Source organism: Morchella importuna, assembly GCF_003444635.1.
Source record: "Morchella importuna strain M04M26 chromosome Unknown Morimp01GS008, whole genome shotgun sequence".
NCBI classification, from domain to species: domain Eukaryota; kingdom Fungi; phylum Ascomycota; class Pezizomycetes; order Pezizales; family Morchellaceae; genus Morchella; species Morchella importuna.
This window is the reverse complement of record NW_025763405.1, coordinates 438,654-459,740: the sequence shown is the minus strand read 5'-3', so window position 1 is coordinate 459,740 and position 21,087 is coordinate 438,654. Positions and strand designations below refer to the sequence as shown.

The 21,087-nt window shown below is 49.3% G+C and overlaps 6 protein-coding genes across 6 annotated transcripts; all 6 read left to right on the top strand.

The window, feature by feature from the left end:
• Positions 1 to 1,306: 1,306 nt before the first annotated feature.
• Positions 1,307 to 2,032, top strand: LAJ45_03636 (uncharacterized protein; the record flags this gene model as incomplete). Its single annotated transcript, XM_046113221.1, has 1 exon — positions 1,307 to 2,032. One exon carries the CDS (start codon positions 1,307 to 1,309, stop codon positions 2,030 to 2,032), a length of 726 nt encoding a protein of 241 aa, XP_045973514.1.
• A 2,123-nt stretch (positions 2,033 to 4,155) lies between these two features.
• Positions 4,156 to 5,544, top strand: LAJ45_03635 (uncharacterized protein; the record flags this gene model as incomplete). Its single annotated transcript, XM_046113220.1, has 1 exon — positions 4,156 to 5,544. One exon carries the CDS (start codon positions 4,156 to 4,158, stop codon positions 5,542 to 5,544), a length of 1,389 nt encoding a protein of 462 aa, XP_045973513.1.
• A 1,933-nt stretch (positions 5,545 to 7,477) lies between these two features.
• Positions 7,478 to 8,411, top strand: LAJ45_03634 (uncharacterized protein; the record flags this gene model as incomplete). Its single annotated transcript, XM_046113219.1, has 2 exons — positions 7,478 to 7,793; positions 7,897 to 8,411. The coding sequence occupies 2 exons, from the start codon at positions 7,478 to 7,480 to the stop codon at positions 8,409 to 8,411; spliced, it is 831 nt and encodes a 276-aa protein (XP_045973512.1).
• A 1,662-nt stretch (positions 8,412 to 10,073) lies between these two features.
• On the top strand, positions 10,074 to 11,189 carry LAJ45_03633 (uncharacterized protein; the record flags this gene model as incomplete). Its single annotated transcript, XM_046113218.1, has 1 exon — positions 10,074 to 11,189. The coding sequence occupies one exon, from the start codon at positions 10,074 to 10,076 to the stop codon at positions 11,187 to 11,189; it is 1,116 nt and encodes a 371-aa protein (XP_045973511.1).
• Positions 11,190 to 16,955: 5,766 nt separating this feature from the next.
• LAJ45_03632 (uncharacterized protein) lies at positions 16,956 to 18,092 on the top strand (the record flags this gene model as incomplete). The annotated part of the gene is made up of 1 exon (XM_046113217.1): positions 16,956 to 18,092. One exon carries the CDS (start codon positions 16,956 to 16,958, stop codon positions 18,090 to 18,092), a length of 1,137 nt encoding a protein of 378 aa, XP_045973510.1.
• A 665-nt stretch (positions 18,093 to 18,757) lies between these two features.
• On the top strand, positions 18,758 to 20,809 carry LAJ45_03631 (uncharacterized protein; the record flags this gene model as incomplete). The annotated part of the gene is made up of 1 exon (XM_046113216.1): positions 18,758 to 20,809. One exon carries the CDS (start codon positions 18,758 to 18,760, stop codon positions 20,807 to 20,809), a length of 2,052 nt encoding a protein of 683 aa, XP_045973509.1.
• Between the last annotated feature and the right edge of the window lie 278 nt (positions 20,810 to 21,087).

Sequence of the window (21,087 nt, the reverse complement as noted above, 5' to 3'; positions counted from 1 at the left end):
CGAGAAGATGGCTCAAACATAATTAAACCACTAAAAATGACATGCCCTGGTAGTGTAGTGGTTAACACACCAGAAACTCAGCACGTAGGTTTAGAGCTGTGAGGAGATCTTGGGTTCGAATCCCAATCGGGGCAATATCAATTATTTTTTTTGTCCCTGACTTCTAATCCTAGGGTGCTGTTTTTCTTGATTTTGGGCCGATATCAACAATTAGTCGTATTTATTATTCCTACTTCGATGGCGTAGTTCCTAAGAGGGCCCATGTACCTAGAGCATCTCATCCAATGCGCTTGCATCGTGATTTGGCAAGGATCAACGCATCCACCAATCTCCTCAACTTCACAGAAAACATTCGCTACGGATGATGTATTATTTATTTCCCTGTAAAAATTGCACATTACTGCACATTAAAGAGCCGAGATTAATTGAAACTGTGTGCTGAAACAACCTAGATTCGGGAAATCTCTGATGGCTAATTTTGCTTGAAATGCCGCGATCGAGTGAGAATGAACCACTGCTATTTCGAAACCCCTTGTTTTTCATTTTTGAATCGGTTGGTTTACTAGTATTTCTCTATAATCATTTACTGAAGTATCTACTCTCCTTAGTTTAGAAGATCCGATAATCTTTGTTTTGTTAAACTAGAACTCACCGCGCCCCGCGGGGGAGAAACATGAGTGGGCAAAACAGCGTTTCTAACGGTTGCGATCGGTTGTTATGTAGTACAAAGCAACTGGCTGGCGCCCGGACCGGCGGAATAAGAACTCGTTTATATCGCAGAACCGTTCTGAGGTCTTGACATTAGTCTAATAGGACCTCCATACGAAAGGTGTTCAGGGTTAGGATTCTCTTTCAATAGGGCGTTCATGCTTTGTATGAGAGTTCTAGTTGCATACGAAACCCGTCTTCCTCAAGCCGGAAATTGAAGTGAACCAAATACCGAGAAGGCAGAACGGAAAGGAGCTGTCTTTTAAAACTGTTCTAGAACTCTGGTTTGAACTGATAAACAACTGTTGGAAACACAGCGGCAAAAGCCTCATGTTGTGAGTGGGATAGCATACGTGTTAAGACACATTATTAACACTACGTGGCCGAATCCAACCCAACATATATGTTTGTTTCAGGACCTATAAGGTCAACTGCGGCACGCTTCCTAGTCCAACCATCACTCTCATCCTTCTCATCCACACATTAGAGCTACAGTTAGCACACACATACCCTCCTTTCCAATCTAGATCTTTATCCTCCCCATCCAGAGGATCACTACGCTCGCCTCTCAGACACTTTATCACGCCCCTCAACACCAATGGCCCGCAATCGTTTTCACCGTAACCGCCGCTGCGGCCAGGTTCCCGTACCCAGCACCCCTACAGTACAAGCACGCAATCTTAATCTCCACCACGAGACAGCTCGCACACCAAATGTTGGACAAATGGACAATACCCATGCCTCCACCCCGACTTCTCAATCAGCCCGCAATCATCGCGCGGCCGCCAGCGTCACCCCAAGGCCCAAAGCCACAACGCCTCCTGCCACCATCACCCTTGCAATCGAGAACAGCCCATTTAGTCTACCCCACAATCCCATTGAAGACTTCCTCGCTACACGCGCCCAGAGAATCGCCTCATACCGGACAGTTGCAGCTGGGACGGCGAGGCTCAGCGATATGAATTATATCTTCGGCACTGTTATAGCTCCAGGCCCCATTTTTTCTGCTCCATATTTCTATGCTATCTCGTTACAACCTAGTGTACTTGAGTGGGCACCAACCACGGCCCAATTTGTTCCCCCCCGCTACAGCGGCCCCACTAGAGACATCAAAATCGACGGACACACATTCCCTCTCCCTACGGATGCGGTGGATGCCTTCCTGGTAACTCGTGAAGCGACAATCGCGGCATTTCTGGGGATCCCAGCGGGTAAGACGGCGGGTGAGTGGGCGGGATATATGCCATTTGTTTTAGGCACTCCTACCATTCCTACCCCCGAGTCGACCAGCGTTGTGGGAAGCGAGAGCGGCCCAGCACCCTAGCCTCATATTATGTACGCGTGGGGAGGCACGGTTATTTCCGGGGACTCAGATGAGGCAGAGGATGATGAAGATGATGAAGATGACGAGGATGAAGACGAGCACTACTTCACATCTGGTACTTGCAGAGGAGGACCCGGTTCATAGTGTCTTTGCGGAGGAGGATTAGTGGTGGAGGGTCGGTGTGGGTTTTGTTTGGTATGGGGACGAGGTGTTTAGTGGAGCTATAAGAAGAAATCGTGGCAGGATAGAGGGTGGTGGCAGGCGGCGGAATGTGGTGGAAGACCTTTGATTTCTGGGATTAGCTACGTGGTGTGCTTCACGGGAAGAATCATAACGATGATCACTCTCTAGCTGGATATCTGTTTCTAGTCCTTTTATGTTTCTACCACTATTTGCTGTGAATAAACACATTCTCAATTGATATTTACCCTGACAACTGCGAACGTGTACAAGTACTGATCGCTAAGTCCTGTTCTACATTCGTTTTTTCTTCTTTTTATTTAATTCATCAATTGCATGCAACCCTACGGGTATGCCAATTGTTGTACATTGGTGATCCAATCTCGGAAATAAGAACACCGGAATACCTATGACCTAGCCGCTCTCATGGTAGCTACTATGCCCGCTGTTCGCCACTACACCTACACCAAGACCTACGTCTCCTTATAACAACTGCCATACTCACAGGGTGAAGATTAAACATGGACTATCACTCGAACACGTGCAAGCAAATGGACCACGGACGAGTGATAGCCTATAAATCTTCCAAAACTCGTGGATTCTTATCCTGCCAATAGATTAGAGGTCCTTGGAGCTCAAATAGAATTTGAACACTTGCTTATGAGCGACGTATATCATGCTTGGTTTAATCTATCGAAGCCTCGTGTCGAGAGATGTAACACGCAGTATAGATGTATTTCTGCCTGTTGCTCCACCTTCTAGCTGCGGGGAGACCTATCATCACTCCACCCTCTCGAGGTTCCATCCCTATTAAATCTTTATCTTTTGGAAGTAGCGATACCTGTAGTTTGCCGGCGGATACCTCTTTCGAAATTCCATTATTACAATAACTCCGGCAAGAATCGGCCACGACGGGGTGGAATTCAACACTAGTGTTTCAGACGCTTTTTGATTTTCTTTCATTCTTTACTTTTCAAAGAGTGTGTTGGTTAATCAGTATCAGTGTTTCCAACGGTTGTAACCGGTTCTTACTTTCAGCAGAACTGAAACTGAACTTAATAAAAATAGCCGACAACTGAACCGACCCAATAAGAACCGGTTTATATTGCAGAACGGTTCTGAAGTCTTGGCACTAGTCTGGCAGGAACTCTTCACCCAAAGTGTTCTGGGTTAGGGTTGTTCCTGATAAGGTGTGCGTACTTTGTATGAGGAGTTCCACCTGCATGGAAAACCGGTTTCCCACAAGCGACAAACTGAACTGAACCAAATAGTGAATAGGCAAAACTGAACTGAACTGTTTTCTTAAAAGGTTCTAGAAAAACCGGTTTCAACTGATAAACTGAAGAACCGTTGGAAACACTGTACTAAGTTGTTAGTCGCTTCCGTTTAGTAGCTTTGGTGATCCGTTTATTGTTAAACTAGAACTGACCGCGGCCGGAGGAGAAGCATGAGGCGACAAAAAAGTATCATGAGGTGGGAAGGTAGTCTCGCTAGCCAGACGACCTATATTTCACGCTACACTTCGTCATCGCAGGCCACCTTGGCGGTAGCGTTCTAGGAGGCTTGGCTAACCGTAAATTACAGGTAGCTGACTAAGGGGTCTTGGTATGAGACTGGTGTTAGAACACGATGTCGCCGGATCGAACTACATATTTGTTCGTTTCAAGACATTTAATGTAATACAAAGATCAGTAAAGGATCAACTGATGTATTAACTTGACCAAATTGTATTGGATGTTTTACGACGAAAAGCATAATCAGTGCCAAGGCTGATTATGTTACTGAGACATGCATTATTTGGATTTAACTTTAGCTGCGGAACTTCCCAGTCCAAATACTTCAACACGCACTTACCCACCCTCTTCCCTCCCCATCTTCTCCATCAACACCATCACTACGGTACACCACCTCTCACAGACGGTTGATCGCGCACATCAACACCAATGGCACGCGATCGCCTTCGCGGTGACGGCCATCGCAGCCAGACCCCCGTAGCTGGGCCCTCCGTACGAGCCCGCTATCAACGTCTCCGCCCGGACACCACAAGCACACCAAAAGTTCGCAAAGGAAACCATACCAACGCTGCCACCCCTACTCCGCAAGAAGACCACCCACATCCTATCGCCGTCACCCCCACTTCGATGTCCAAAGCACCATCGCTACCTACCTCCATAACCCTTTTAATTGATAACAAGCCATTTAGTATCCCCCACAATCCCATCGAAGCATTCCATGCTACACGCACCCAGACAATTGCCTCATTCCGAGCAATGTTAGCGGGGGCGGCGACGGCCAGTGACATGAATTTCGTCTTCGGCGCGGTTCTAGCTCCGTCTTCCACTACGTACACTTCTGCTCCATCCCTCTACGCTACGTCGTCAGATTCTGCTACAGCTAAGTCAACATCGAGTATTGGCCAACTTGTTTCCCCGCTCTACACTGGTAGCACTAGAGATATCAAAATAGACAGCCACACCTTCACTCTCCCTACGGACGCGGTGGATGCCTTCCTGGCAACTCGTGAACTGACGATTGCCGCATTTCGGAAGGTTTCAGCGGGCGAGGCGGTGGCGGGGGGCGGGGGAGATGTGGCATTTGTTTTTGGCACTGCTTTTATTGCTACCCCCGACGGGAGCAGCATCGTGGGAGACGAGAGTGTTCAAGCGCCCCAGGCTTGCATAGCTAGTGGAGAAATCACGACAGCACCTACTTCTGAGCACACAGGTGAGGTCAGGGCACTGGATAAGGTAGGGGATCAGGAGGATTACGATAAAGCAGAGGATAACGCCACAACGGCGTCTAATGGCGGTCGCAGTCCTCACTCATGGAGGGAACTTTCTCCGGCGGTCCCGATGCTTGGCGAACGCCTTCGTCGTCGGGCACTTCGTGATACGGCACAGGATGAAACTGCCTATGTCGCCTCGACCTCAACCCCTATTCCGACACCGGCCGTTCCGGCCCTTACTTCCAGTACCGCAGCCCCACCTCTTCTCGCCAATCAGCTGCCAAAAACATTCCTCGGTAACTTTCGCAACATCACTCACGCGTGTCGGGCCCTGAACGAGAGCGACACCTGGTGGGAAGCGATATATGTCGAGGGCTTGATATCGATCAATGGACGCTTTGCCACAATAAAGGAGCTGGTTGGAGAGGAGAGGTGCCCGGTGTGTATTTCCCGGTGCGGCCTGAATGGGGAGGTTGGGCAGGAGGTGTGTAGGGTACTTGCGGAGGAGGACCCGTATCGTAGTATCACTAGGAAGGATTTTCCGGGGATGGAGCGTAGATGTAGCTATTGTTTGATGGCGGGGAAGAAGTGCATGGATCGAGAGTAAGCGGAGGGGCTGCCAGGATAGAGGGCGGTAGTGAGGTGGAGGACCTTTGCTTGCGGAGAGTGGCCAGGCGGTGTGCTGTACCAGAAGGGTACATAACAAGGATGGTCACTCGTTATATATTTATTTTTAGTGTTTATTTATTTCTACCACTATTTGCTCTTAAATTAAACATTCTCCATTGATATTTACCCCGCTTTGTGACAATGTGTACTGATCACCAAGTCCTGTCTCACCTCGGTGATCAAGTCTCGGAAAGAGGAACACCGTCATCGATATGACTTTGCCTCCCTCGCAGTAGCTACTATACCCGCTGGTCGCCACTACACCTACACCAGAACCCCCGCCTCCTCAGGGCAACTGCCATACCCACAGGGTTCGGATTACTCATGAAATATCACTCTATCACGTGCAAGCAAATCGACCCACTGATGGGTGATAGTCTATGAAGCTTACGAAAGCTCGTGCAGTCTTATCCTGCCAGTAGATTATAAGTCTTTGGAGCTCAAATAGGATTCTAACACTTGTAATTATGAGCGACGTATATTATGCTGGCTTAATCCATCGGAGCCTCGTGTCGAGCGATAGATGGTAATGAAATTGGTAGTCACGTAACCTAACTTGCAGCTGGCTTAATTAGGGCACGAATTAAACGGGGAATATCATCCGATGCGGGGGCGAGCCTGTGGGTGAGTTGTTGTTACCCGGTGCCGAACACAACACCTCCACCCCCCCCCCCCACCCACTTCGGGGAGGGGCCCAAGCCTGAGATTAGGGTAACTGTAAGGCTGCATGCAATTAATGTATTAAACGAAAAAAAAGCAGGATCGATGTATTTCTTCCTGTTACTCCACCTTCTAGCTGCAGGGAAACCTATCATCATTTCACCCTCTCGAAATTCCATCCCTACTAAATCTTTAGCGTTTGGCGGGAGCGATACCTATAGTTTGCCAACAGGTTTAACTACCTCTCTCTAAATTCCATCCCTACGATGATTCCAGGAAGAGTTGGCTACTACGGGGGTGCTATTCATACAACAATCTTTTATATTCCTTTTTTTTCTTTAATTTTCAAACAGTGTGTTGGTTTACTAGTATCTAAAAAATTACTAAAGTATTTAGTCACTGTAGTTTAGTAACTTTACTAATCCCTTTATTGTTAAATGTTAACTAGACTTCACTGCGCGCTGCCTGGGGTGAAGCATCAGTCGGCAAAAGCCTCACGTTGGGAGAGGATTCAAGAAGGATTTTCATGAGTATGTGGCCTGATTTAATTAGGGTATCTGTTGGTTTCACGAGTTATAAGTTTACCTGTGGAAAGCTAATTCTTAATCCAACCATCACTGCAATTTTTCCGGTTCCGCAGGTTCAGAGACACTGTCAACACGGACTTACCCTCCATTCCCCTCCTCATCTACCCCACAACACCACCACTGTGGTACATCACCTCCTACAGACACTTGATCACGTCCGGCCATCAACACCAATGGTATACAACCGCTTGAACGGTGGCCGCCACCGCCACCAAGCTTCTGTGCCCAGCTCCGTCCTACCAGCCCGCTATCTCAATCGCCCCCGTCAAATCGCTCCCGATAGGACACCAAACGTTCAACAAGGAGATACCCAGCCCGCCAACCCCACCCGGGAAGAAGAGCATACACACCACGCCACTCTCACAGTCACCCCCCCCGCCCAACGCCGCGCCATCAATCACCAATATCACCCTGATAATCGATAATCACACATTCAGCACCCCGCATAATCCCGTCAAAGCATTCCACCTTACACGCACCCAGACAATCGCCTCGTTCCGTGCAGTTGAAGCCGGGATCGCAACAGCCGGTGATATGCGCTTCATCTTCGGTGCTGTTCTTTTCACTACTGCTACCGTCGATGCTGCCTCGTCGGATTCTGATGTAGATGAGTGGACATGAAATATGGGCAAACTTATTCCCGAAGAGTACAGCGGCAGCACTACAGATATCAAAATCGACAGCTACACGTTCACCCTCCCCACCGACGTAGCGGATGCCTTCCTGGCAACTCGTGAAATGACAATTGCCGCATATCGGAAGGTTACAGCGGGTGAGGTTGTGGCGGGGGGAGGCAGAGATATGGCATTTGTTTTTGGCACTGCTATCATTGCCACCTCTGAGGGGAACAGTGTTGTGGAAGCCGGGAGCGTTGCAGAACTCCAGGCTCATATAGCTGGTGGGGAGGTGGCAGCATTACCTCCTTCTGATGACCTAGATGGTAGATGGTCCCGGGGGTGAATATGATGAGGCAGAGGATTACTCCACACCTATGTCTAATGGCGGTCGTTGTTCTCCTTCATGGAACGAGCTTACTCCGGCAGTTCCGATGCTTGGCGAAGGGCTTCGCCGTTTGGCACTTGGTGATACTGTAACTGCCTCTATTGCCTCGAGTTCCACCCCTATTATGACACCGGTCCCAGGCCCTACGGGGTCCGTAGCTCTGACGCGAAGCATACCCTCGGCCCTTACACCGACCGCCGCACCGCCAGCCCACGACGCCAACCATCGGGCCAGGGCCTTCCTCGGTGACTTCAGCGACTTCTATCATGCGTCTCTCAAGCTCAAAGTGCCCGCCACCTGGCTTGTAGGGATGTACGTTGATGGTGTGCTATCAATCAGTGGGCGGTTTGCGGCAACTAGGACCGGGATTGGAGAAGAGATGTATCTGATGTGTGCTTCACGAACTGTCTTGGATCACGCAGTTAGGCAAGCGGTGTGTAGGGTGCTTGCAGAGGAGGACCCGGCTCGTAGTGCCCTTGCGAAGGAGTATCAGGGGATAGAGGCTCGGTGTGGGTTTTGTTTGCTGGCGGGGACAGGGTGTATACTAGGGCGGTAAGAGAGAATCGCGGTGGGGGTAGAGCGCGGTGGTAAGGTCGGGTGCGGTGGAGTACCTTTGCTTTCCGGGATTGGCCATGTGGTATGCTTCACCAGCAGGATCACAACGCTGAACAGTCTAGATATCTGTTTCTAGTGCTGTCTGTTTCCAATATGATTTGCCCTTAAATAAATACATTCTCTATTGGGATTTACCCCGACTGCTGGTCCTGTTCTATATCGGTGATCCCGCCTCGTAAATAAGAAGACTGTAATCGCTATTACCTGACCCCTCTAATAACAGTTACTATGCTTACCGGCCGTAGCTACATCCGCGCCAAAACCTGTGCCTCCCCACAGTAGCTGCAATACCAACATGGTTAGCGCAAATCATGGTTTATCACTCGATTACGTGCAAGCGAATGGATAACTAACTAGTGATAGTCCATGATTAATACGATAACTTGGGGATCCTTATCCTATGTCAATGGTTAGAGACTCTACTACTACAGAAAATGCATCAATGAAAATCGTCAGTAAATGCATCGAATCGAGTCTGGAAAATGCATCGATAATACATTTCTGGTCTTACGTAATGCATCTGCTATGGCTTGACTAGCAAAGTAAATCTATCGGGAAATGAATCAGGTAATATATGAGGTAATGTATCAGGAAAGTCGTTGCCTGCTGTAGCACTCGGTAATATTAATATTTCAGGGCAATGGATCAGGAAATGTGTGCATCCCGGGTGCAGTTGTGATTGAACGGCTTTCCAAATAACTTTCCAAACGACTCCCCAACCGCTCTCCACTATATGAATCTCGTGCTGATGGGCGGCATCGAACTCCTACGGTTCTCAATATCCAACCCAGAGGGTACCATCTGCGCCATAATATTTATACAAAGGATAGTACTCATGTACTAGTGAAGTATAGGCATCTAGTGACGACTTTCCCTACACATTTCCTGATCCATTGCCTGATACATTTTATTACTGGGTAGCACATTAAACGACGACTTTCCCGATACATTTCCTGATTCATTTCCGGATACATTACCTGATACATTATTATTACCGGATACATGTAGTACATTGAACAACGACTTTCCCGATACATGTCCTGATACATTTACTTTGCACAACTTTCCCTACAATTTTACTGACAACCTTCCCTACAATATCGTCCATACGATCGTTCAACCGACGATTAAACAGAGGCCTCAATGTGTAATGCATTAATGAGTGTATTTAACTGACGATTTATCTATGGGTAATGCATCAAACGATGCATTTTTTGTGGTGGTAGAGAGATCATTCGAGCTTGAATACAATTTTAACACATGAGTACATAATCTATACCAAGTTTTGATTACCATATGGGAGCTCTCGTGTCGAGCGATCATTCAAGCAGCATCAATTTATTTCTGCGGCGCCCGGCTTATCTCTCAGTAACTGGAATTGTTCCCACCTATTTACAATCGCCCATTATGGTATTTATCATGCTTTCTCTGATTTTGTAGTCCCAGACAGGACCCATGCATGCAGAGCACCCCGTTCAATTCGCCATGCATCATGACCTTACAAGGATAACCGCACTAGTGAATTAGATTCACTTCCGTCCTCTATCTTAAGTTCATCTCCAGAACCTCACCACAAACACTTCATCATATCAGCACCAGCGGAATGGCACCCCTCCGCGGTGCCCGTCGCCCCACCCATCACCGGTGGGGAGCAGATCGTATCTCGCTCAATATATCCCCCCAGCAATCCCACCCACCTCGTCCCTCGGTAAGTACCCAGAACCATACTCCTCACCGCCACGAGGGCCGAGAGCAAACTCTTCAACCCCTTCCTATGCAAGCCAACAGGTCACACACCACCGCCACCACTACTACCGATGCCCCCCCCAGTATGGCGTCTGAAGCAAGACTTCAGCCCACTAGTATAACCATCATTATAGACGGCCACATATTCACCATCCCAAACGACCCCCTCGAAGCATTTCACCCCACACGCACACAGACCATCGCCTCATTCCGGGCAGTCGCAGCGGGGACGGCGACGGCCACTGATATAAGCTTCATCTTTAGCGCTGCTATAGCTCCAGATACCACTGCCTCTACCTCATATTTCTGTCCTGCCTTGCCAGGTTCTGGTTCAGCTGAGCGGACACCGATCATGACCCAACTTGTTCCTGCACGCTACAGCGGTGGCACCAGAGAGATCAAAATTGACAACCATACGTTTATCCTACCTACCGACGCGGTGTATGCCTTCCTGGCAACACGTGAAATGACAATTACTGCATTTCGGAAGGTTCTGGCGGGGCCAGCGGCGGCGGGGTCCGGGAGTGATATGGCGTTCGTTTTTGGCACTGCTATCATTGCTACCCGTGATAAAACCAGGAACGTGGATACCGAGAGCGTTACAAAACGTCAGGCTCGTTTAGCTGTAGGGGAAGACACCACAATACCTATTGCTAATGATACAGAGGAGATAGAGGATGACCAGGATGACTGCGATGAAGGGGATAATTATGCAACGTTGACAGCTGCATCTAAAGGTGGCTTTAGTCCTCGCTCATCGAAAGATCTTACTCTCGCGGTTCCGTTTCCTAGCCAATGCCTTCGTCGTCGGGTAGTTCATGATACTAGAGAGGCGGCGACTGACTCTACCCCCTCCACTCCAACCCCTATCATAACACCGGTCCCGACTCTCGCTACGAACACAGCGGATTCCAGCCAAAAATATCCCACCGGCCCCCACTCCTACTACTTCAGCGCCACGCTACATTGCTGACCACGAGCTAAAGACCTTCCTCGGTAGCTGCCGTGATCTCGAGCACGCCGGCGACGAGCTAAGCAGGTCAGCGAGCTGGCTTGAAGGGATACATGTGGGGGGCTTGCTCCGGCCCTGAAAGGAACACGGGGGAGGAGAGAATGTTCCTAAAGAGCCATGGCAAGGGTGGAATAAGCCGAGAAATCTTTGACATATTGTATCTTCCTCCTAGGCTGAGTGCAGAAGGAACAGAGCAGATGACCAGGGTTCTCGGTGGTACGTATCGGTATTCTTTTTATGCCATATGCTTAGAGAAAGTATGTAGGAGAAGTAAAGTAATTGATCGTGTTGATTGTGCTAGCTAAGGGGGAATGCCCCGTATTTATACTAAAGAAAGGTAGTACAAAAGAGATACAATGAGTCATGGACGTGTGAGTAATAGAATGACTAATAGGAAAGTGAGTCATACGCCGATGACGAATACTATAATGAAATGATGAGAATCTTCTAGAACTATGAAACGTGTCGAGCGCCCTATTTCAAGACTTCCCCTCGTGAGCCACAGTGAATAGTAGAAGAAAATAAAACATGTTTGCCTTTGTCCAATCCTTTTGTAAGTAAATCCGCCACGTTCTCGTTCGTAGAAATATATTCCAGTTCAAATAATTCATCCTCAAACCGTTCCCGAACAAAATGAAAATGTACGTCAATATGTTTAGATCTTTTATGAAAGACAGGATTTTTAACCAAAGAGAGAGAGCCGTTGTTGTCGCCTCGAAGAATGAAAGAGAGATTCGGTTTTCGTTCCAGCTCGTGGATTGTATTCCTTAACCAGATCAGTTGTCGACTGGTGTCCGAAAGGGCCATGTATTCCGCTTCAGTTGTAGAAGTGGCGACTGATCGTTGCTTATAAGAGCGCCAGGAGATGAGAGCTTCCCCTAGCATGAAGCAATGGCCGGTGAATGAGCGGCGATCGTCGATGTCGGAGGCATAGCTTGCGTCGCTGTAGCCGATGAGTGCAGTTGGTCGCGTTTTGGCGTAAAAGAGTGACCAATCGAGGGTATCTTTGAGATAACGGAGGACGCGATGGACTGCAGCTAGATGAGCCTTAGTGGGACAGGAAGGAAATTGCGAGAGCATGGTGACGGTGTAGGCGAGGTCGGGTCTAGTGCCAATGACTGCGTACATGAGTGAACCGATTATTGACTGATAGGTTGTTGGATCGTCGATTTTTTCAGCTTCCGTTCCTTATTGGAGGTGGACGTTGTTGTCGATAGGTGTTGTCACAGGTCTGGATTCGTTGAAGCCATATTTGATAAGTACACGCTTGAGATAAGCTTCCTGTGATAGGATGATGCCAGTCTTAGTGCGGATCAAGTGGATTCCGAGTGCCCAGTTGGCTGTGCCAGTTTCCGTCATTCCGAATTCAGAATGGAGCAGGAGGCTGACGCGGCCCTTGCGTTCAACGGACCAGTAGAAGATGAGGATATCGTCTACGTATATTGCGATGACAACTTCCCCTGTTTTGTGTATGAAGACACAAGGGTCGAAGTCTGCTTTTCTGAATCCTATTTTGATTAGCGCTTTTGAGAGGCGGGCATACCATTCCCTTGAGGATTGTTTGAGACCGTAGATGCATTTAATTAGTTTGCATGCTTTGCCGGGAGTAGGGTATCCTGGAGGAGATTTCATGTAGATTTCTTCCTTAAGTTCGCCGTATAGGAATGCGCTAGTGACGTCCATTTGATCGCATTGGCCACCGGTTTGAAGGCAGCGAGCGAGGAGTAGTCTGATGGATTCGTATCGGGTGACGGGGGCATAGGTTTGATCGAAATCTTGACCAGGGACCTGTGAAAAACCTTTTGCGACTAGTCGGGCTTTGTACCGTATGGGGTTGCCATCGGGCCCAAGTTTGATTTTGTATACCCATTTGCAGTCGACCAGTTTGCGGTGATCCGGTGTGTTGATCAGATTCCATGTGTTATTCCTTGCGAGTGAGTCGAGTTCAACCTTCATAGCATTCTGCCATTTTTCGGAGTCAGGACTGTTTATCGCTTGGTGGTAGTTTGTTGGTTCTGTTAGGGTAGTGTCATGCTGAATGTTGTGTCCGTATCTAACCGGAGCTTTCCGTTCCCGTGCTGAGTTACGTCTCGGTTGATTAGTATCTGTTTCATTATCATCATGCGGGGTATGTTCAGTGGCGGGCCTCGTATAGCCGGCCCCCACTATACTTGCGTGGTCTTCCGAATCGGTGTCGGAGAAATATTCCATGGTTTCGCGCATTATCTGTTGGTTGATCATGTCGTCGTCGCTTGGGTCGTCGTCGTATGTCCTACGTTGTTTTGGTGTCGACGGACGTGAGGGTGGTTCTTGTTTGATCTCGATTTGTTTTGGTTTAGGGGGTGTATCGGTTTTTGTTTTGACTTCGATTTCTTCCCCTACGGATGTACCTTTAAACCTAAAATGACGAGAGAGAACTACTTTCCTTTGTGATGGTATGTAGACGCGACAGATTTTTTCAGAGTCTCCGTATCCGCAGAATTGTCCCGTTATGGCCCTAGCATCCAGTTTTGTTCCTGCTGGTCGTGCTTCGACGGGTATGTGTATGAACATGGTTTCACCGAAGGATCGGAGGTGCCCAATAAAGGGTTTCTTTCCGGTAAGTTCTTCGTATGGTGTCATATTCGGGAGTGATTTGTGCGGGAGGCGATTTTTGACGTGTACCATGGTGTTGATCGCTTCTGCCCATAGATTTTTTGGGAGATTGTGGTTGAGCAAGGCGGATCGTGCCATTGTTGCTATAGTTCTATTAAAGCGTTCTGCTGTTCCATTTGACTCATGGGAGTAAGGTACAGTGAATTCATGCTTTATGCCTTTAGAGGCGAAAGATTGTTGAAGGTCATTGGAGATGTACTCGCCACCGTTGTCGCTTCGAAACCGTTTAACCGTTTTGTCCAATTGATTTTCCATGTATGCGATGTATCGTTCTGTGGCAGCTGCTGCATCTGACTTCTTTTTGAGGAAGTAGAGGTGAGCGTACCTGGAGTAATCGTCGATGAAAGTGATATAGTAACTGAAACCGCCCAGAGAAGGAGTCGAGAACTTGCCGTTCAGATCTGAGTGTATTAGTTCCAGTGGTTGTTTGGATTGTGGTTCGGTGAGAGGAGCGAGGTGAGATTTGGTTGACTTAGCGAGTTCACATGTCTTGCATGTTTCCATGTGACCAGATGTAGGGAGAGACTTGGGGTCGGCGACCATGGTGCGAAGCCGTGGGAGCGAGGAAGCGGGGAGATGTCCGAGCCGTTGGTGCCAGTCATAGAAGCTGCTGGCGGCAGAGAGGTGTGCGCATGGTTCCTTGGTTTCAAAAATATAAAGACCAGTACTATTTGCGTTAGCGATCCCGATGATTTCCTTGCTGTTCGGTTTGTAGATGGTAAAGCCGTCTTCCGTCCCAGTTGTTGTAAATCCCTTTTTAGCGATGCAAGACCAAGACATCAGGTTGGTATTGCCTAGTTCGGGGATCAAGAATACGTTCTGCAGAGTGATCAGGCCATGTGATCCGTTGATGGTGACGTTGCCAATTCCGGTTATCTGGAGTTTGCGACCTCCTCCAACAGTGACTGTTCCAGTGTGGGGAGTGGGGTCGGTAACTAGCGTTCCGGTCATGTGGTTGGTTGCACCAGGGTCAAAGATCCATGCCTTGTTGTCGGTGGTGGAAGGTCCTACAATGAAGCCAAAGTAGTCTTCCATGGTAATATCCGAGGTGTCATCTGAGAAGTTGGTGAGGTCGAAGTCAACCGGCATTGTGAATACATCGGTTTCTTCGAGTGCGGGAAGGCCAGAAAGATCGGGGATCCAAGAGAGGTCGAGTTTTGTGTGAAATGCAGTACCAGATGCGACGTTGAGGTTGCCAGATGCAGCGGACTTCTCCTTGTCTCTGAAAGCTTTGAGTTTCCGGCAATTTTTGTGCGTGTGGCCTTTTGCATATTCTCCATTCTTGGTGCACCAGGTGCATGTGACGTCCCGATTTCCTGTTTCGTTGTTACGTGGCCTCCTGACTCTGTTGTTGTTTCCGTGTCCTGGGTTTCCTTGCCTGATTGTGTAGGCTTCTCCAGCCGCCTGTCCATCGTTGTTGCGCCGTGAGTCCAGATCCAACAGCTTTTCGTAGACGTCATCGAAGGTGACGTTGGGCTTGGTTTGCAGGTTGTCAACGACTGATTCGAGGGATTCGTGCCGGAGTGAGAGGAGTAGGAAGGATGCCTTCGCTTCTGAGACAGATGCGAGTTGGTGAAGGTGGTAACCGAGTGGGTCTTTGGTCTTGTCCGTAGAGTTACTAGTTCTAGTGAGGAGAGATGACCAAAGAGTGTTGAACTGGGTTAGATGTTCCTTGATACCCTTGTCGGGTGTGTACTGTAGTGTGACGACATTGGCGAGGAGCGAGTGGAGGGAGGCGACAGTTTTCCGATCGAATCTATCCTCGAGTTGAGTCCAGAGGTGATGAGCGGTGTGGGCCGGTGTCAGCGTGAGAATAACTTCGAATTCGATGTTAGATTGAAGGAATACAACTGCAAGGTTGTCCTTTTTGTCCCAGTCGCTGATTTCTTCAGCGTTGTCGGAGGCTTCTTCTTCGTCTGCTTCAGGCTCAGCTACGCTTCCTGATGCTTGTGGTGCCGTGGTAGGTACAGTAGTGGTGGTGGTTGTCAACACGGGACGCTTGCTCGAACCATTGACCAAGTTCCACAGATCGTGAACTTTCAACATGCGGGTAGCAAGGTCCCTCCATACAGTGTAATGGCCTTGACCATCCAGCTTGCATGGGAGTGCGGGAATTTTGATGCTCCTCTCAGACATGATTGAAAGTGAAACGAGAAAGTGTACTTTGTGGTAAAAATGGTGAAGAGTGTGTAAGCGTGAGTGGTCTCCGGGCTCATAACCTAGAGAAAGTATGTAGGAGAAGTAAAGTAATTGATCGTGTTGATTGTGCTAGCTAAGGGGGAATGCCCCGTATTTATACTAAAGAAAGGTAGTACAAAAGAGATACAATGAGTCATGGACGTGTGAGTAATAGAATGACTAATAGGAAAGTGAGTCATACGCCGATGACGAATACTATAATGAAATGATGAGAATCTTCTAGAACTATGAAACGTGTCGAGCGCCCTATTTCAAGAATGGTAACCACTGCAATACTTTGATGTCATTATGGAACTGCATGATATTTTGCAAACTTCTAATTGTACTAAGTGCAATATATCATAGTTGTTGCGGAAAGCGTACCGGAGGCTTAGATCCCGCTCGTAGATCCAGCCTAAAAAATGCAAAAAAGGTTGGTTTGCGAGCCAAGACTCTTAATAATATTGATCTTATTCTTCATACAGATAAGATACCATATCATACCTACTATTACCTAAAGATCGTCATATTGTACTTTCCACTCTGTATGGCCGGATAATCTTATCGATACCTATCCCCGACACTAGATTATCACCGAGAACACCGCAGGTTACAAAGGAAGATTTTGATAGCACAACTCACCCGTATACATAACTGCTGCTACAAGGATACGATTGTTTTAATAATGAATAACGGAGTTGTGTAACATCCTAGATTATACTATGTATTCTTACCAAATTTATCGTTCAAGTTCGTGGGCACCCTAACCCTGACTACTACTGCCGTAAAGTTCGTGTGCCCCGGATCCCAAGACTTGGGGGGGGTTTCGCGTCCCGTTACAACCCACCTCGCCAGTGCAGCTCACCAACACCATCACAACAACCAACGCCCACAATGGGACGCAAAAACCGCATTCATACTCGCTATGCCACGAGAACTGTTGTCAAAGGGGTCATACCCCTAGTGACGGTATTACGCTCCAACGGCGGTAGGCCAGATATCCGATATGAGCGGATATGTGAAATTAGGGATTGTACTACTGGGGAGGTACTCGCTGGTCCCTACTCTCGCGCCGATGTGATCAATGGGGTTCCCGAACGCGATGAAGTTGTCAATGGGGCTTCCGGACAACTTCGAGGAGAGGGTGTCGCCGAAAACACTGCACCCGCAACTACAGCTACTGCCGTGGGACGTAGGAAGAAACCTGGCCGTGGACGCCGTGCAGCGAGTAAGGCTGCTGAGCAGCCCGTGTGTGAACAAGGGGACGGTGATGTTCCACGGCCCACCGCCGGACGCAGCACGATGGCCGTGGTGACCATCATCTCTTCCTCCCCTGTGCGGGAGGCTTGCAGGGTGGTCGGGGTTGGGGGCCATATCGCCGCCCCCGCTGCTATAGCTCTCGCTTCAGCGCCCAAGAAGAGACGTGGCCGCGGACGCTGTCTCAGTGGCAAGGCTGCTGAGCAGCTTGTGGGCGAGAGCGGGGACGGGGATACTCTGATGCCCGCCGGACGGAGCATGGTAGATGGGGTGCTCATAATATCTTCGTCCCCCGTGCCGGAGGAAAATACCGCCGAGAACGAGAATAACAAAAGGAACGATATGGCTGATGCGGTGACCAACACAAATACCTCCCTGCTAAGTAGGGGCTCCGCACGGCTTGAGATCCATGGACATAGCTTCGATGTTCTTGCGGATCGAGTGGAGGGTTTTGAGGCAGTGCCGCAGCAAGTGGTGTGCTCGTATTGTCCGGTGATGGAGAATTGTGGGACTGCGAGGGATGTGGCTGTTGTTATGGGTGCAAGGAAGAGAGGTGGCGGGGGTGGTGTTGGTGGTGGGGAGGAGACGGCGGCTGGGGAGGGTGGAGAAGGGGCTACGGAGGGGGAGGGGAGGGGGAGGAAGAGGTTGTGTAGGGAATCAGAAGATTGGGATGAAGGCAGAGGAGAGGTTAGTGATAAAGAGGAAGGCGGGGTAATGCGGGGCGGTTGTGAGCGTGGTGGGGGTGGTGAGGATAGGTGTGGGGGTGGGGGATGAGGGTTTGGGGGCATTTCTTGTCGGAGGTTTGTTAGATGTTTCGAGCCGGGGCGTGGGATATGAGAGTGGTGTCCATAAATACGTCGCCAGAGAGTGTGGCAGGGGACCGAAATAGATTGATGCTGCCTGCTTCATTATTCGGTACAAGTGTTCTAACCGCAGACCCAGAGGTAACAGTTATCAAGAATACATATATACTTGTACTTAACTGTCAGCATTGTATTGAAGCTACAGAGATATTTAACGAAATGACCAAACATTAGCACCTACCGGTTTCCATCACATTCTTCAATTCTCACTTGGCACTCCATTTAGGTGAACGAGTGAGAACTCCCGATGGATGCCCGGTGTTGAGATTTTTTTTTCGAGTTGACGAGATCGATATTTAAGTGCTGGTTTGTTACAAAACGTATGTCTAAAGTATAGCTAGAGTGCTGACGAATGATGGGCAACTACCCTCATACGGAAAATACACACGCCGGCGTATACAACAAAATGTGGGTAACGAGCCATGGTAAGCTGTTGGGGGTGAAATGGACGCAGTACTATAGCTATTCAACACCGCTACAACTTCACAACTCATCACCGCATTCGTCCACAACCACCATCCATCAATCCCCTCCCCCGCCGTCATCTCTTGTCAGCACACTCCCCGAAACCACATCATGTCAGACCCCGTATATTCGATGTTCCTCAAGATGGCCTCATCTGACATAATGTTTGAAGCATACAGCATCATGCCAGGTCCTCCACATAACCCTGGCACTCCACAGCTTGCTCCAAATGCTGCCATAACCAGTCACCTGCCTCACAAGCGCTCCGATGATAGCGGCCAGCCGCCGGCCAAGAGGCCTTGTATCCCCTTCACGGTTGGGTCAGCTACGGGAGTCCCTATCGGTATTGGTGTGGCGGCTACGACTCCTGCTATGATGGACCAGAATCATCACATAGCTACTCCGACTGTGTCAAGAGGGCAGGTTCCCAATTATAGTAGCACAACAGTTACAGCTCCTGCTATGAGGGAAGAGAATTATCAAATCACATCCCCGGCTGTGTCAGCAGGGCACGTTCCCAATGGTAGTGGCAAAATATCCACGGCTCCTGCTACGACGGAACGGAGTCATTGCATAGTCTACACAGCTGTCTCAGCAGGGCGAGTACCCAGTAGTTGTGGCAGGTTAGCTGTGGCTCCTACTGCTAAGAACCAGAGTCCTCCAATGGCCCCCACGGCGGCTGTGCCAGCAGGACGAGCCCCCAACGGCGGTGACAGTTCAGTCGCGGCCGTTGCTATGAAGAAGATTGTAGTTTACACCACGGAGTCAGTAGGGAACTTCATCAACGGCAGTGCCAACTCAGCCATAACCCCTGTGACGCAGAAAGAAAACACAGCACCTACTATTCGATGTGCCCCTGTGGAAAGCCCTGCCCCTAACAGTCTTTCCGCCGCTCTAAGTGCCAGCGGCAAAGCGCCTACTCCCCGGGGGGTGGCCCCACCTAGGAACGCTGCTCCGACGCTGAAGACGTTCCCCCCCTCTGGCACAGCCGGTGGTAAAGCACTTGTTGAAACGCCCATCAAACGAGAGAGTGTTGTGCACACCTCTGGTATGCGGCCGGAGATGAATGTAGGCAGTAATAAGGCTGCCATATCTATAAACCGAGGTCTGCAATACAATTACACGCCTTGCACCTCGGAGGAGATGGAGAAGGCAATGGAACCTCTTCGGCCTGTCGTTACTGTCAGCGACGCTTGGATGCTGGAAGCCTTTCCATCAATGCAATCTCGTCCCCCTGCTCATTTTCGCGGGGAGCGATCCGACACCATACGCAGTGCGGCAAGAGCTACGAATAATATCGCACCGTTTAGTGCACCTGATCCCGGCTTTTATAGTTCCACAAGCCAGATAGCGAACGGCCCCATTAACAGTGCCCCCTCACTGCCTGAGGGAGTGAATACCGCCCCCTATGATTCCATATGTCAGGCAGTGAACGGCACCACTAACACTACCCCCTCACCGCCTGTGGCAATCGATACCGCCTTTATTGGCTCTATATCCCGAATAGCAAAGGCCGCAAGTAACAGTGCACCCTTCATACCTCCGGCGCAGACTGCAGCCACTACCCTCAGGCACCAGCAAGCAGACGCGGCGAGTCAGACACCCCACTCTCTAGAGACTGGCTCCACACCTATTGTCACCAGACCTCATACAGCAAACGCCGCGAACAACACTTCTCCGCCGCCCCCTGATCCAGCAGCAAGCGCTATCACAACATCTTTGACGGTAGATGCCGCCGCAAACACCACCTCTCCGCCTACATGCACTAGTGCAACCATTAGTACCCAGACCCCTACACTTCAGACATCAAACGCCGCCACCAATACCGCCGCCGTCACAATAATTGAGATCGAAGGACATGTATACAATGTACCCGCCGACCCAGTGCAGTTCTTCCATGTCATGCGGCGGGAGATTCTGGCCTCGTATAGGGCCTTGATGGATAAGTCGGGGACGCTGCGGGATTTTCATATGGTTTGGAGTAGCGCGAAGAAGAGAGCACCGGAGGAGATAGAGGGGGGGGAGTTGGAAGAGGTGATAGTGATGGGTGAGAGAAAGGTGAGCAAGAGACGGAGGGTGGAGGTTGGCACTGGGAATGAGAAGTGTGGGGGTGGGGTTAGTGGAAGTGGTCGGGATGAGGACTTTTGTGCGCCGAAGGATTAGTTGGTGCTACGCAGACTTATGTGGAAGGTTATTACGTGTGCAAAAGGAATAGAAAATAATTGCATAGGACGTATACTAGAATAAGCTCGTGAATGTATCAGGTGCTCGCTCTCCACGTGGGAATAAAAATTTGAACCTTTAGTCATGAGCAAATATAAATCTCATTTTACCCATATATACACCGGGGGCGTCAAAAACACCAACATACGCTATTATTGCGGATGTTGACAGCAGAGGAGGGTGTTCTCCGTATGCAATTAATGAATCAAACAAAAAAA